Raw genomic sequence first — 16,129 nt, 5'->3', positions numbered from 1 at the left:
AAAAAAATAGTTGAAATTCCACAGAGTCATTCACTCTCGGAATTAAAAAAAATAATAGAAATTTCAACAGATAGTAATGTTGCACAGATTGGTAATAAGAGCCATTAAAAACCGGCCAAACTCCGAACTCCGTCATCCTCTACTCCCCCGCCATCTACAAAACTCCCTTGTTCATAACTCTTTAAGTACAGCAGTCACTTTATCTACCCCTATCAATCCCAAACATTGAACCATTCGGGAATCTCTAGAATGGCCCAACAGAAAATCTTCATCACCGGAGCTACGGGTTTCATTGGCCGCGTGGTCACGGAAATTGCTGTGAAAGAAGGCTACATTGTTCGCGGCCTCTCTCGCCGCGAGGAAGGTGATGCTCTTCTGCAGTCTCTAGGCGCTACTCCCGTCCGGGGAGACCTGGCCACCCTAGACGTCCTTTCCCATGAGAGCAAAGAGGCTGACATGGTATTCCACCTCGCTTTTGATCACGACTTTTCGAAGCCCTACGAGCAGATCCTGAATCTCGACGTCGCAGCAGTGAACGCCCTTGCCGAACCCCTTGTGGGAACCGATAAACCTTTGGTGACCACCGGTGGCACCGCTATGGTTGCCCCAGACGCAAGTGGAGGCGAAACAGACGAGATAAGTCCTTTGGCCGAAAACCGAGTGATTTCGCGTCATTTGGCCGAGGCGAACTCTCTCTCTTGGGCCCAGAAAGGAGTCCGCGTTACTTCTATCCGACTCCCGCAGTATGTCTATGGACGTGGGACGACCAGTGGATTCACTGCGCTTCTTATCAAACTGGCGGCTCAGTTCGGCGAATCTGTTTACATCGGCGATGGCGAATACTGCTGTTCAAATGTGCATGTTGACGACGCGGCTCGACTATACTTTGCAGTAGCCACCAAGGCAAAGGCTGGAGAGATCTTCAATGGAACGGCCCGGACAGATACAACCTACAAAGCAATGGCAACTGCAATTGGAGCTTCAGTGCAGGTGCCTGTTAAGTCCATCACGGCTGAGGAGGCAGCAAACAGGTGGGGGTCCTTCCTAGCTGGATTTGTCGGCATTACAAATCGAGCATCAAACAGAAAGGCAGTTGAGCAGCTGGGATGGAAGCCTGTGGGACCCGACTTCTTGTCTGAAATCCAGTCAGGGAGCTACGTGACTGTGGCGGAGAAGTTCAAGAAGGATCATGCAAATGGCTTGTTGTGATACTGGGAACAGCTGGACTCGTGGTTCTCTATTAGCTGAAATTCTTACGTTTTCATGTCGAGCCTTTCCGGAAGATGTGCTTTCTTTTTAATGTATGCTGCATGGCATGGTTCTTGTCTGTTGACCAAATTTATGAAGCTTTAATAGATAGTGATCATTCGTCATACATTTTCTGTTTAGTCCCAACCTAACATTGAGCAGCGACACAGTTAGGCTGTTGGGCTACCTAATCCTACATGTCAAAAACAGGGAATATGGGTAGTATTTTCCTATCCAGCTGCTGTAATCAACAAATACAGTATCTAAACGCTTTGTCTCTGTTCAGTGTTGCCATTTAAAACCTGTATCACTCGATCAACTACTTGACGGGGGGGCCCAAGAGTTATCCACTAGCATCTTTCTTTCTTTTTTTTTTTTAAAAAAAAAAAAAAAAAAAGAAAAAAAATCCTCCCGAAACGATGAGGGGAAGAGGTGCTGCCAGTGTGGAGAATAGAGATCTACAGGGAACTTCGAAGGAAATGGTGTGGGTCTTATCGGAAGTGGAGTGAGTGCCTTCGCCGGATGTGTTTCCTAGAGGCTTGTTCCAATGCTCTATCCGCCCAGGACGCCGTGATTAGATAGGCCAAGTAATTAGATCCAAACTGCTGGAGGAACATTTATGGAAATTACTCTATCAGACGGGAAAAGGAAGCTGGTCCATATTTGTGGAGTCGCATTTATGCATTACGATAATTATTCTTAGATGATATGAAGCATGGAAAATATAGTAATTGTCCACCAGCACCAAAAAACATGCGTTCTATTGACCATCTTAAAGTGCTCAGGCTTTCAAAGCTTCCCAGTTTTAATGACTGTCTTGTGTAAATGGCGGTTGCGGATGCTTTTGCATGTGTAACTTGAGCATATCTTAAAAGTCTAAAAGAAATTATCCCCCAATTGCCCGATGTGCATTGGTTTCTATAAGACTTTAATTTATATGCATTAAACAATATATCTCTATTAATCACATATTATGAAATTATACCAAGAAACAACAGTTCATCCATGTGCAAATACATATCTAAAATAACTAGAACGTCTTATTAATATGCTAATCTCGGTGAGTTAGAGACTTGCATTCAACGGCCTAGCGCATATAGCTTGTTAATATCCATGTTTACAATAATGCTTTATCCTCGGAGCTATCAGCGAACTTTATAATAAGCTTCCCGTCACGTTTGCGCACAACAATGTTCTCGAGTGTTTTGTTGAAGCATGCAATGCCTTGTGGTATCAACTGTATCAGCTCGTCAAGGAAATGCACACAATGAACTCCCTTCTGGCCAATGCTGTTGCGAATCGTGAATGCTATGTCCTGCCGGCTCGAATTCTGCGCATTCGTCGACGTCCCTTTATACTATACCCATCGAAAAAACCGAACCACACTGTTTGCTAAGACCAAAGGTTGCGTGTGCAGACCTTCTCAAATATTTTGTAGATACCTTCATGGCAGGCCTTCATCGCTTCTACTGTGTTTGGGCTAAAGGAGACAACAGCCCCTACCACGCCAAACGGAAAGGCTTGTCTGATTGATACTAAGTAGTTACAAAGTGCTCATGCATGATAAGTGGTCACTCTTAATAAAATGCTGATTTTCACAGTAGAGAAGAAAACAAAATAAAGCTGGATTTCTATATATAGCATGCATTCTAGCCCTCTGCGATGCTCCTATCCCTGTGTAGGTGGAGAGGATTTATTACTGTTGGACTACCACTCGAGCTCCTGAATTGTACCGCTTAGTTGTCACTTTTTAGTATACTCCGCACTACCTGTATAATATAACGGAGCTTTTTGCCTCCAAAATCAGTGGATGTATTGATAGGCGCAATGCTGGTATGATATTATCTCTATTAGAAAGGGGGCCCTACTTACTCCTGAACTGTTCCGACTTTGTGCCGAGCATGTAAAAAATTTCCAGCAACAACAAAGTACATATCATACAATAGAGGGGGATTAAATTAAAATAAAACAGCTCTTCCATTGGATACCGTGTGTAGTTCGCTGTTGAATCACCCTTCAATCATGGTGCATTTATTGATGCATCATGCCAAAATAGGCAACCAACCTACACACCTTTCCGCCCATTTTTTTAAGAGACAGAAAAAAGACGCAGGTGTTTTGGGTTGCTAATAATTTTACCTCAGTATCTATGTATATGCAAGTGGCCCTCACATTGTTTTTCATGCAGCTTATTGTCTGAAATATGCTTGGAATCCTCTCATGCCATACATTCTTTCTGACCGTAGGGAGGATTGTAGAGTGTCTTATAGCCTGCTACTAACCGGGAATTTTATTTGATGTTTTTAATGCCTCGGCTGTGTTTGGACGATGCGTCTGATTAAGTGTTATTTTTTTATTTGCTGCATCACATCCAGGACCACTCTTGTCTTGTACTCAAAGGGTGGTAAATTGCCCTCCTGCTAAGAATAAAAATTGTTTCCCCACATGGATGGCTGGGATGTAAAACTCAAATTTTTTGCACGGCTGACTCGGGGGGCGGAGTGGAATGTGTTATGGCAGGCAATATTATTTTGTTTTTGCATTTCTTCTAGAAGAAGCACCTATCCATGTATTGCGTTTGGGCTTGCCATACTATTTTTGAAATACGTAATTGTCCCAGTTTAAATACACACAAACAATATTGCGGATTAAGATACTCAGCCCTGGACGAGCTGTATACGTATTTCCAACACACCGCATCATGTAAGCTGACTGTTCTCTTCCCATTCAATAGAAATAGATAAGAAGGTCCGAATTGTATACATAACTCATGAAAGAAGTACTACAAAGATTGAGACTCGGTCAAAGTGCATATCTCTATTAATTACGGAGTATTGCTCCGTAATACTTGACCATTCATAAAAATTCTTAATTTAAGAATCAAGATACGGGAATAAACGGCAACTACCTTTGCTTATGGACGAATTGGGCATCAACCCTCCACTCCACGCAGATTCCACCATGCTAGCACCAATAGTAAATCTACTGTGTAATGGCCAATCATATATTTCTAAGTATTTGCTTAATCATTGGTGTACGTTAGAAAATTTCTTCTTTCTCCCCTCTTTCATTTCTATTAGCTTTTTCTTCTTTTTTTGAGTACCATAGATAAAAAGCAAATATGCCCTTTAGCCTAGGCGGGGAAACTGGCTAAGTTGCCACTGTTCTAGAAACAAGAACCCCTCTTTGTTCCTTCAATAATACTGGCCTTACAGAACTCCTTGTTTCGAAGGCTCCACTTAGACGGGAATAAGGAACTGGAGTGGCGTCGAGCTAAGCTGAAAATTCGCCACTAACTAGCCAGATTCGTTCTAGGCGGCGAGCGAAAGAAAAAAGCTCGAGCTGTAGCTCTAGCCTGGGTTGCATGGAAGCTCTACTCGGAGCTGGGGAGAGCTGGAGTTGGGAGGGGCAGGTTGCACATGGTCAGGTGGCGGTCTTGTTCAAATGTGGTTGTGGGTGGTTTCATGCCCATAATTATTGGATTGTTAAATATGACTGCTGCGTTATACCAAGTACAATGGTAGTTCTGGTTAAATTGAGACATCGTACTAAATATGACTCGCTGACAAAATTTCCTCGACAGCCACCTCCATTTACTGGCCTACAATTGAACTGGTTATTTCTGCCGCAGCTGTCACAAACCTCCCAAAGAGGGGAAGGATAGTTCCACTGAGATTCCCGAAGTGCTGGGCAACGGTACTGTATGGTACTGTATTTCATGATAAGATAGCCGATTTTGTATTTTAGGGAAAATCCGCTATGGATGGGTGAGGTATCCTCGGCAGTGCTTTAATCAGATGGGAAGTAGCAATGTGAGAAACTTAAGAGGCTTATTTGCCCTCCATGTCGTGTGTACGACTCTTTTGGAGGAAGTATAATAGAGCATTGAGCCGAGTTGACACGACTCTTACACCGGTGAGTTGCACCCCTCATTTTCTTACCGTACGGTCTTGTTATCCCCACCCGAGGAAGAAGACTTTACGATCAAGCAAGTGCAAGTATCAGAGACTGGTACGACTTAGCAGTCAATCTTACTGTGTGAAGCAAGTACTCTGAAATCAAACAAAGGCTATCTATATTTAGTCTCAAATTGTTTCTAGTCTTGACAATAGGTAGGAAGACCTTACACTCTGTAGTAGTTAACAGCCGGGAGATTGAATCTTTGTGTGGATATTGCGCTGCCTCACGTTTCGGGTTATCGATAGACGGGGGAGTCGCATGTTGTACGACCATCAGATTGGGCATACTTCATAGGGAGAATTCGGATGACGATTTCAAGGGATATGCTTATTTTGCTCACAGCTGCTGCTACGGTAGCTCTTAGGTACCATGCAGCTTGCACAGCTTCGTAATCCGTGGAGGGGGAAGGAAAAAGAACGCAAGTAAAAGATTAATTACCTTTCCATAGGTCTCTTTGGCCGCTTGGGTCCAATAGTTGCAGTAACTGTATACTAGTAGACACTAAGGACTAGGCAGCCTATTCAATTTGTAGGTAGGTTGTCTACGTCGTAAACGGATGATTCCTGCCCCCCACGGTATCGGGGCTGTATCTTTCCTTACAGGGACTTCGGCTGCTATTGAGACATGGAACCATTCTAAAGACTTGGAAACGAAAATGCCGAGATGCACAGACTGACGGAAGGACTCACTTTCAATCCAGTTGAACAGAGACTCAGTTATATGTAGACCCGGGAAATTAACTGTTCTTCTCCGGGGTTTTGGATTGTTACTTGCTTCCTGCAAACTATATTACAAGGAGCTACTTTTTTTTAGTGGCCATGTTGTCGGGGTGCTCCGGGGCTGAATACTGACTTCTGCTGGCTTTTAGTCGTCAGAGTCTCTTACTACGTTCCATACAAATGCAGTACGACTTCTTCTCCCTTCCCCCTCCACCTTTCCCGTCGGTCGCCTTCCATTTCCCTTTGACTCCTCTTTTTCTTTTTTTAAGGAAATTGAATTTCTCTTGCTGTACCCCCCAATCCGCGGACTGTCATTTTCGCTTCCTTTGCCAACTAGACTATACTCGGTTAGTTTCCTTGGAGGTATCTATCGCCTATACCTAGCTTCCTACCTTCTTCCTCCCTACACCTCTCTCCTGCGTATGGACTACTAGCAAGTTTCCACTACTAGGCGATTGCAGTAGTCCCAGCAATTTCCAGTTCCTTATTGCTCATTCTTAAATAGTATCATTGGCCTATTTGCCTATCTATTCTATTCTATTCGAAAGATTCTATACCTATTATTAACTTGACCTTATCCGCTTTCTCCTTTCCCACCCTTCTCCTTCCTCTGCCCCTCCATTAAGTGCAACGCTCTACATTATCTGATATCTAGATCTGGTCCCCTGGAGCATGAATCACGAAATTGGTCTTCACTTTTTGAATTGACCTCCACCTCGAACGCCATATTTGCTCCCCAAGCACGTTTGTCTGTGCTTGTTGGTTGGCTTACCCCCTCCCAGATCAACCCCCGCCACCAAAACGGATTCATGCAGACCATGCCGCCCCGAGCATCTCTGACCAGCTCTTTCTCTGTCACGGACGCCAATAATGAAGTTGTTTGCCCTTTGAAAAATAACGATGGTTCCAATTGCCGGAAAAGATGCCTAGGTGTGAGTGTCATGAATCTCTCCTTGCTATGTCTTCCGCCCACTATAACCCGAGGCCCCACTTTATGCAAGGTTGGCCCTTTTTACAGCAGCATGCGAAAGACCGGCAGTTGATGGAACATGAGGGGAGTGGAGGAGAGGCTTCAGCTAGATCTATTTTTCCATGGTCAGTTCTAACAAATGTGCGATCATTTAGGAGAAGCGCTACCGCTCCATGCAGGAGCACATCCGTCGGGCCCATCCAAACCACTATATCCCGAAGCTCCCGGCTACAGAAGAGAGCTTTATCTTGATGGTTACCACGCCTCCTGATCAACGCGCTCACCTATCTACTCCGAATGCAACTTCATCTCGACGCCGCAATGGTTAGTATTCGAATTCCATGAGATTGAATGGCCTCGTAAAAATGAACACCGACGCTAATCGCTGCTAGAAGTTCCAGATCGAGACATCTATGTTGCTGACGCCAGCTCGCCCGCGACCCCGCGTGGTATCGATGAAGCTCACCCCGCTGCTGCGACCGCTGCTGTCGCACTGGCCCAGTTGCACCACAACCGCCTAGCATCGGACTGGGATACAGATATGGTATGTACAATTCTCTCGGGAAAAGAAAAAAAAAAAAAAAAAAATGAGAAAAAAAGAATGATTTAAGCTGATCACTTGATTTAGGAAACTCATTCAGACAATGACATTGGTCGAGACCGAATGAGATCTTCAATCGAACTGCCTTCTCTTAGGGATCATTTTAAACAGGAATCGTTACCTCCATTTTCTTCCCCTCGCCCCAGAGAGCTCCTTCCGTCGATCCTCAATCATTCTCCTCCTGGTCGCTCTTCGACCCTGCCTCCCATTCAACGGAGAGACAAATTACCACGTCCTCGCAAATCTTCGATATCCGGAGCACGGAAGCCGAAGCATGAACGGACAAAATCGAAAGAATATGGAAGGCGCCCTAGTTTGGGCGATCGTAAAGCATTATCAGCTGAGCCACAAACCGCAGCGTGGGCCCAAGGCAAACGCTGGGAGGATCTAATTGAGGCTGCCACTTCAGCCACCGAGGCGGATGATGAACATCATTCAGAGGTGAGTTTGGCTAGTAGCTGCTGCAGATAACAACCACCTTCTACTAGGATAACTAAAACTTTCCACATCCCAGATCGGCCGGTCACCTACTATTCCGCCCTTGATATCTAATATTACATCTGGAAACTTGAATGCCAAAAATCTATCATCGTTACCGCCTGGGTTTCAAGGCTTGCCGCCCCCAACATCGCATCGTGCTTTCCCACCACACTCATATACGGCCTCTCCTTTGCACAAATCCTTAACTCCACCGCCATATGACACCTTGCGTAGCCGGGACAGTGACCTTGAACCCTTCCCATCTATTGAATCTTCTCTGGATTCAGCGTCAACCACTTCAGGCAGGAACTTTGGCTTTTCGAGTCATTTGGGTCCCTCGTCGAATTCAGATTCCAGTCCAGTGTTGAATATGTTCCCATCATCGGCCTCGCAGCGCCAACATCATCGTTTCTCTAACCCAACTCCTGCCTCTTTTCGGAGCAAAGAAATCCAGATCTTCTGCGCCAGCTGCAAGCGGTCCTGGCCAGTAAACGAGTGTTTTGCTTGCACGGAGTGTATATGTGGGGTATGCCGCGAATGTGTAGTGGCGTTCATCAGCAGCCCTCCCGCGTCGTTTAGAAATGTGACATCAAGTCCTGGAAGTGCTATGTCACATGGTCCCACAAGCTATCCAAGTCCCCGAGGATGCCCGCGTTGTCGGACCGTGGGAGGTAAGTGGAAATCCTTCCAACTCGATTTTAAGTAAAATCGCTTCATCCGTTCCCACCATATATGTGCCAACTCAGCAGAGAATTGCGAGGTTGGCCTTTTTCAATGGCAACATTTATGTTTTACGCAAGTTACGATTAATGGTTCGTGGGACCACGGTTACCCAAAATTAACGTTTCAATGACACAAAATCGATAGCACAAACGTCATCAACATGACTACGGGTGCATGATACAGTTACTTATATATTTTTCTCCTAGCCTTGCTGTGAGTTGTCTCTCAAGGGGTAGACTCGAGCATAAATATTTGTCCCACACCACTACAAATATGATGGTGCAAAAAGCAGGGCTCTTTTTGTTCTTGGTCGAGCTGCTTGTATGTTTTGCTAGTATAAAGACGCTGGGCGATTATATACACTTACGTATGGTGGTGTTGGTTTTATTTATTTTATTTTTTCCTGCTTCGGCAATGTTGGTGCAGTTATTTATTTTGGGTAAACTCAATAGGAACCTTACATTAGAAGAACACTTGTGCCTGAAAATGTTTCTCTGGTTATGCTGTAGTTCTAGTGTCCTTCTCTAGGTAGAACGGACCGGACACAGATCCATGTTATGGGCTATTTCTATAGTTGAACTAGGAAGAGATGAGCTAGCTGTTGGGACTATGTCTATGTGAGTCCCATGCGCCCCCCTCCAGAATTTAGACATATTTCACAGAGACTCGGACCTTCTAGTCGCGTACTACTACACACAAGTACCCATAGGAAGGAGATATCTGGGCATCTCTTACTAGGTGGCATAAGAAGACCATGGGTATTTCATCGATTATATATCTGTATGATATCATGATGGTCAGGAAGTATCAAGATGTAGGTTAAAGATTTAAGAGGCTTTTCCTTTCTTTCTTCTCACCTTACAAAAAAAAAAAAAAAAATAAGAGCCCTGGATAGCAAGAAAGCATATAATGCAATCGTTGAACAGTTTGATCGACGTTCATTCTACATAACTCGGGCTGGAACCACACGAAGCATCGAGTGCGTGCTTTACTAATGAAAACATTTCTCATATATATATAAAAACAATATTACATTGGGGCAGGTCTTCGTTCCCTCCCTTCAAACCTCTCGATACATCCCCTGTGCTACGTCCTACAAAGCATTCTATTTGTTACAACCTGTATACATGATATACAGGGCTATAGAAGATTTATCTCAAGAATGATAGGAAAATTGCCATTGCTGAAAATTCTGCTAATCTATCCGTTGTCTGATCAAAGTCATCGTGGGAGCAGCTATTTGACAAGACGGTTAGCTGATAGTCATACGAAGAACCAAGTGCAACGTTTTGTCAAGGTGAATTGTTCTCAGACAAAATATACTGGCAAGTAGCAGACCAACCGGGAATGGAAGGTCCGAAATACCTCGTCAGGGTCGATTCAGAGGTGATGAAGAAGTAGAAAATTGTTGTCATCTTCGAACAGGAGGAAATGAAGCCATTGAAGGCAACTGACGTGTAGAAATAAAGGCGAAGAGGGAAGGATAAAGAGGCATACTAACCTGGATAAAATCATGAAATACTCGAGCGTGCCCTGATCTGTTAGTTATCTGTGGCATGATCATCATTATGATTGTAGTGCCAGTTGCTGCAAGACATCGTGCTAAGAATGCATCCCCTAGTGCATAGACCTCACTGTCAGAATAAACCCAAACTGGATTAACTGTGACTTTAACAATTTGTTGAAGTGTAGTAAGGAAAAGAAAAGAAAAGAAACAGAAGATGACAGGCAGTAAGAGAAAAAAAAATAAAAAGCTCACTAGCAACAACATTTCTCCGCTTCCGACACATCTCACGTGAAAATTCCCCAATGAGGCCTAGCGCCTCGCATGATTCGCGCTGAACTGACAATCAAGAAAGCAAAGAAAAGCCTCAGGACTGCCGCCCGGTGATCCTGCCATGATCTTCTGTAACCCGACCGATCCTCTTTTTTCCCTATCCTTTCTCGCTCTCCTCCCCCCTTGTCCTCCCCTTGTTTCTTCCCCACGGCCTCTGCCCTAAGTTGCATTACTTCTTTTGGGGTGGTGTGCTTGAACTACCATCGGGGCTCCAGATTCTTCGTTCTTGAACAAGCGATTGAACTGGCGATCGCGACAGGTGCCGTCTCTTTTCGTTGGCCCCTAGCCCCTCCACACCTCCGTTCTCCCAAACCCATTCTATTTCCACTATCTGCCGGGCCTCCGTGCCTTCTCTCTCAACCCTTCCACCCTCCCCGTCTTCCCTAAAATTTATATTTATTGGGTCTCTAAGATTCGAACGACCTGGCGTACTGTCGTGATTAGTCCGGTTTCGATCTATGCTCCTGCACTTGTGTGCTCCGATCGATACCGACGCAGGCTGAGTCGCCCGTCTGCTGCGTCTGGGCCTCCGCTCCGAGACTAAAGCGGCCCTGTTGTGCTTCCACGCGCTTTTCGAGTCCCAACGTTCGCCTTCATCCTTAACTGTCGACTTTGGACAATCTTTGATAAATTTTCGCGGACTTTCTTTTACCATCTCCAATCTCGCTCACAACTCTTCTCTCTCTCCTGTCTATCGCGTTCTCTTAATCGATCGCCCTCTCTTTCCCCCCTAATCCCGACCGTTAGGAGTCCCGTTATCGGCGACTTCGCTGTACAGCGATGATGATGGCGCAGCCATTCCCTGCCCATCAAGGCATCCCACAACATCCTGGCCTTCCTCCGGGTCATCCATTGGCAGCTAGCCAACATCCGAATGCGCATCCTGGTGCTGGAATGGTTCAACAGGTTCATCCGGGTGTGTCAGCACCAGCTGGACCTCAAGTCACTCAAGGTGGCCCGATGATGGGCGGAATGCCTCCTGGAGCAGGGACAACTGCTCCTGGAGGCCCTGTTCAGGCACATGCACTGTCACACTTGGGACCTGCCCAAGCCCATTTGTTTCAACAACCACATTTCGCTCAGAATTGTTAGTTTGCCCGGATTTGTTGTCTTCCTTTGGCCGCTCCTTTCTATTTTGGAACTAATAATTTTGTTAATGTCTTGCGTTCTAGTTGCCAATAACCCTCAACTTCTACACCAACACCAACAACAGCAAATGATCAGACAACGGATGATGTACCAGCAGCAACAGCAGCAGCAGCAGCAGCAGCAGCAACAACAACAACAACAACAACAACAGCAGCACCAGCACCAGCACCAGCACCAGCAGCAACAACAACAGCAGCCACAGCATGGTGGGCTTCCTGTCTCTTTACCAAATGGCACTCAAGGACTCAATGCGGCCCAAATCGCAGCCATGCAAGGAAATTCTGGGATGCGACCGGTGAATTTGCAAATGCAACTTCAGCAGATGCCTCACGGACAGCCTCAAAACATCCCCCAACAACATATTTTTGCGATGCAACAGGCTCAGCAGGCTCAGCAAGCCCAACAGGTCCAGCAGGTCCAACAGGCCCAGCAAGCCCAGCAAGCCCAGCAAGCTCAACAAGCCCATCAGGCCCAGCAGGTTCAACAGTCCAATGCCGCAGGGCAGCCAGGACAACACACACCGCAACAGCGAGCATCAGCCCAACCGCAAAGTGTGCATGATGCGCAGAGCGTCACTCCCCAACCTCAGCCCGGCCCACTACCTCATCAGGGAAGTAGCACACCCCAGTCGAACCCTCCGCAGCCTCCTTCCTCCCAGCCACCTCCTCAGCAACCTGTTGCTCCTCAGCCGCAGCCAACCCCGAATCCACCACCGCAGCAATTGCCTCAATCCCAGCAACCAGGCCAACAACCGCTGCCACCGCAGACCTCACAATCGCAGCCACAACAGCAGCAGGTCCAGCAAGGCCAGCAGGGTCAACAGGGCCAGCAGCAGGGACAACAACAGCAACAACCAATGACGGCTCAGGAAGCGCAACTAAAGGCCCAGCAGCAGCAACAACAAAATAATGCTGCTATGATAATGCAGCAACGCATGGGCATGAAAGGTGCAACAATACTATGTCTCCATACTTTCGCAGAGAATCTAAGTAATTTCAGTGTATGTTGTGTGATCATAAGAACAGAGGTTACGAGCAAATGCTGATACATCATAGAGCCGCGGTGAAGCATTCGATCTACCGTACTGGCAAGCATTTGTGGAGAGATTTTATTCTCCTGGCGGTGTCTTGCGACAGGGCGTATATAACCCACAGGCCGGCTCCAAGCAATTCGAGATTGCGACTCCGGCCCTAGCCCGCTATTACTTAACGCAGTTCACTAGCGGGATCCGTCAGATTCAGATGGTTGTTGAGGGCGCACGCGAACGGGACTCGGCAAATGGAGGTCACATTGTTGAAAGCACAAAAACATCATTTATCTATTGGTTTTCTAACGATACCCAGGTGTGTCCTTATACTCCTACTCTGGTAACATGCTTGCATTGTCTAAACTCTTCTACAGCTTTTCACTACTGGCTCATTGAGAGCCCACTTTGACATGAGTAATAAGATTGAAATGCTCGACATTATAGTTATGAATCACACTGAGTATATTCCTCGGAGCCAACTCCAGGCATTGGGATCTCCAGATGTGAAACAGAGTCCGAAAGTTTCTAAAAATATGAGCAAGCGGGGCCAGCAAAAACAACCTCAGCAGCCTCAAATTGTGCTGCCCGAGTCAATGGTAACACCGAATGGCGTTCCTACCGCTGTGATGAGTTTCTTGGAGGTAAGCAACCTTTTGTTATGATGTGACGGATTGTACTTACGGTTGAGAAACAATAGGTGGCGGAGACCATTTCACAAATGCAAATGTTGTTTCAGTTTTCTCAGCAGAACCCGCAGCTTTCTCCACCAGATGCACTTCGGAACCTTGTCAACACGCTGCAAATGCAGAATCCCGGGTTCATGCCGAGTCCTATGAATCCGGCAATGCAACAGGGCCAAAACCCGCGGGCTCCTAGTATCAGTGGACCCAATCAATTTGCATCTCCCGCTATGGCTCACCTCGGACTGCCAAATCAAGGATCTCCTCACCTTAGTGGTTCAGCTCAACCGAGTCCGGCACAGAGCCAACTTGCAGGGCCTTCAGGAATGGTGCCTCCGGGGCAGGTACAACCCAATGTTGGTCAAGGTACAAGCGCTAGTGCCAGTCCCAACGTGAGCAATAAACGACGACGTGCTAGTACTGTGAAGATGGAAAATGACGAAGCCGGGGGTGCCCCAGAGGTCAATGGGACTACTGGCCCAGGGCCTAAAACCGTCAAAGCCAGCCCTCGAGTTGGTGGCAAGAGACAAAAAGGGTCTTCCTAATTTGGCTGTTTGCTTCCTTTTCCTAATTGCATTTATCGTGCTGCATCTTCTCGCTGTCTTTCAATTTTAAGAGGCGGAAACCGGCGTACCTTTGGATGTTTTGCGGGGAATGCTACCGTTGTTGTTCTAATCGGATCTCATTGCCGATCAAGTCTATGGGGTTGCGAGGTTTTTCGTTTTCTATCTTGTTCTCTTTCTGTTCATTTTTATTGATGTTTTGTTGATTCATGGTGTTTACTACGATGAAGCTGGGCGGTACCGGCTGGACCATACTATACTATGCATGTTGATGCGTTGCTGGACGTGGAAGATGTTACTCACGAAGCTCGACTTCACCTTGCCCCAGCATAAGCCGACACGATCTCGATCATGGTTTTACCTCTTCACCCTACGGGGACTGATGTCTTTTGAGTCACTGAACTCGATTCCCAATAGCGTTACCGGTTTTTTGTTCGATTCTGGTCCGCTGCTATTTTTATTTATTGATATCCATGTTCTACCACTGGCGACTACTGTGTTTTGGCGTTGGATTTTGTTTCTGTGGAAATATATGTGTTCATACTTATGCTGTATGTCATGTACTCGGGAAGAGTGATAATTCATCATACTTGAGAGGGCTTTCTTCTATAATTGCAACAAGTACTTAAATGAAACTTAGCTTATCTGTGACATTCAATCATGTCGGCGTGGATCTACTTGAATCCAATCGGGCGTGGACATCGGCAGTCTCCGTTTGCTCGGCGGAGTGGGATGCCGCCCGGCACTGCTACTTAATATACTACCCCTCCACATTCCACTTGATATATGTGTCTCACGGTATTTTGCTATCATACCAATCCCTGATCCAGAACCATGGCTCACTCACACTCCCATGACAACGGTATTAACCATTCTCACGATGACTTCGGAGGTCATGGCCACTCACATGAGATCCTCGATGGTCCTGGCTCCTACCTGGGTCGCGAAATGCCCCTCATCGAGGGACGCGACTGGAAAGATCGGGCCTTTACCATTGGTATTGGAGGGTATGCAAGTCTCTATTTTCATAGAACGCAGAAAGTACTTAACACCTGTGTTTCATAGCCCCGTGGGCTCGGGAAAGACAGCTCTCATGCTTGCACTGTGTCTCGCGCTGCGAGGCGAGTATAACATTGCGGCCGTAACAAATGACATTTTTACCCGGTATGTCAATGCCGAAATCATCTGTATACCGTGTGGAGGAGCAAGACCAAGGCCAAGACTAATAGCAACACGCAAATCGACAGCGAAGATGCCGAATTCCTCACCCGCAACAAAGCCCTCTCTCCATCACGTATCCGCGCCATCGAAACAGGCGGTTGTCCCCACGCCGCTGTCAGAGAAGATATCAGCGCCAACCTTCTCGCCCTACAAAACCTCCAGAAACAATTTCAGACTGATCTCCTGCTGATCGAGTCCGGCGGCGATAATCTGGCTGCGAACTATTCGCGCGAACTAGCTGATTTCATCATCTACGTGATCGATGTCGCGGGCGGAGATAAGATACCTCGGAAGGGTGGGCCCGGAATTACGGGGTCAGATTTGTTGGTTGTTAATAAATGTGATTTGGCTACGATTGTGGGCGCCGATCTGGGTGTCATGGAACGGGATGCAGGTAAGATGAGAGAGGGTGGGCCCACGGTGTTCACTGAGGTTAAGAATGGAAAGGGCATAGAGCATATCGTAAATTTGATCCTGAGCGCGTGGAAGGCAAGCGGGGCGTATGAGTTGAGCTTGGATAGATGGAAGAATGGGGCAGTTAGGGGGTCTGGTAGTGTTGATGAGTAAATGGTATTTAGCATTTTGATATGCCTTGATGACCATAATTGTGTTTTGAGAGTGTCTTGACAGGATGGACGTATATATGAATGGGTTTTCTTGATAATCTAAATAGTGTAGGAGTTCAGCCTTTCCTTCGAAAGTAGACACATAATATGTAGCGAGGAAATATATGTAGGTAACTATCGTTGGAGAGTTGGTCATCTTTGCACAGCACATGCTATAAAGATGGCTCAAACTAAGCTTAAGAAATTTAACAGCTAAATCAATCTATCTAGCAATGAAGGATCATCAAGAACATACTTTGATATTGACACTGGTCTAAGTTTTGACTTAGTCCCCATCCTTTACTTAACCAACAACGCCTCGAATGCAGATTTTGGGATCGTGAAT

General features: G+C 46.2%; 4 protein-coding genes across 4 annotated transcripts; all 4 read left to right on the top strand.

Annotated features, from left to right (window-relative positions):
* Window positions 1–249: 249 nt before the first annotated feature.
* On the top strand, window positions 250–1,209 carry nscE (NAD-dependent epimerase nscE; the record flags this gene model as incomplete). The annotated part of the gene is made up of 1 exon (XM_033568152.1): window positions 250–1,209. One exon carries the CDS (start codon window positions 250–252, stop codon window positions 1,207–1,209), a length of 960 nt encoding a protein of 319 aa, XP_033430147.1.
* A 5,536-nt stretch (window positions 1,210–6,745) lies between these two features.
* Window positions 6,746–7,995, top strand: rfeD (putative transcription factor RfeD; the record flags this gene model as incomplete). Its single annotated transcript, XM_033568151.1, has 5 exons — window positions 6,746–6,859; window positions 7,053–7,221; window positions 7,290–7,441; window positions 7,526–7,939; window positions 7,987–7,995. 5 exons carry the CDS (start codon window positions 6,746–6,748, stop codon window positions 7,993–7,995), a joined length of 858 nt encoding a protein of 285 aa, XP_033430146.1.
* Window positions 7,996–11,324: 3,329 nt separating this feature from the next.
* On the top strand, window positions 11,325–13,939 carry ATNIH1004_003473 (LIM domain-binding protein; the record flags this gene model as incomplete). The annotated part of the gene is made up of 5 exons (XM_033568150.1): window positions 11,325–11,625; window positions 11,711–12,687; window positions 12,743–13,030; window positions 13,089–13,355; window positions 13,412–13,939. The coding sequence occupies 5 exons, from the start codon at window positions 11,325–11,327 to the stop codon at window positions 13,937–13,939; spliced, it is 2,361 nt and encodes a 786-aa protein (XP_033430145.1).
* Window positions 13,940–14,791: 852 nt separating this feature from the next.
* On the top strand, window positions 14,792–15,745 carry ATNIH1004_003472 (urease accessory protein UreG; the record flags this gene model as incomplete). Its single annotated transcript, XM_033568149.1, has 3 exons — window positions 14,792–14,964; window positions 15,023–15,121; window positions 15,187–15,745. 3 exons carry the CDS (start codon window positions 14,792–14,794, stop codon window positions 15,743–15,745), a joined length of 831 nt encoding a protein of 276 aa, XP_033430144.1.
* Window positions 15,746–16,129: the final 384 nt, after the last annotated feature.

The sequence above is a fragment of the Aspergillus tanneri genome, assembly GCF_003426965.1.
Source record: "Aspergillus tanneri strain NIH1004 chromosome Unknown AapTan_1_pilon_pilon_pilon, whole genome shotgun sequence".
NCBI lineage: Eukaryota > Fungi > Ascomycota > Eurotiomycetes > Eurotiales > Aspergillaceae > Aspergillus > Aspergillus tanneri.
Note: the sequence above shows the minus strand (reverse complement) of the source record. Positions and strands in the feature narration are given on the sequence as shown.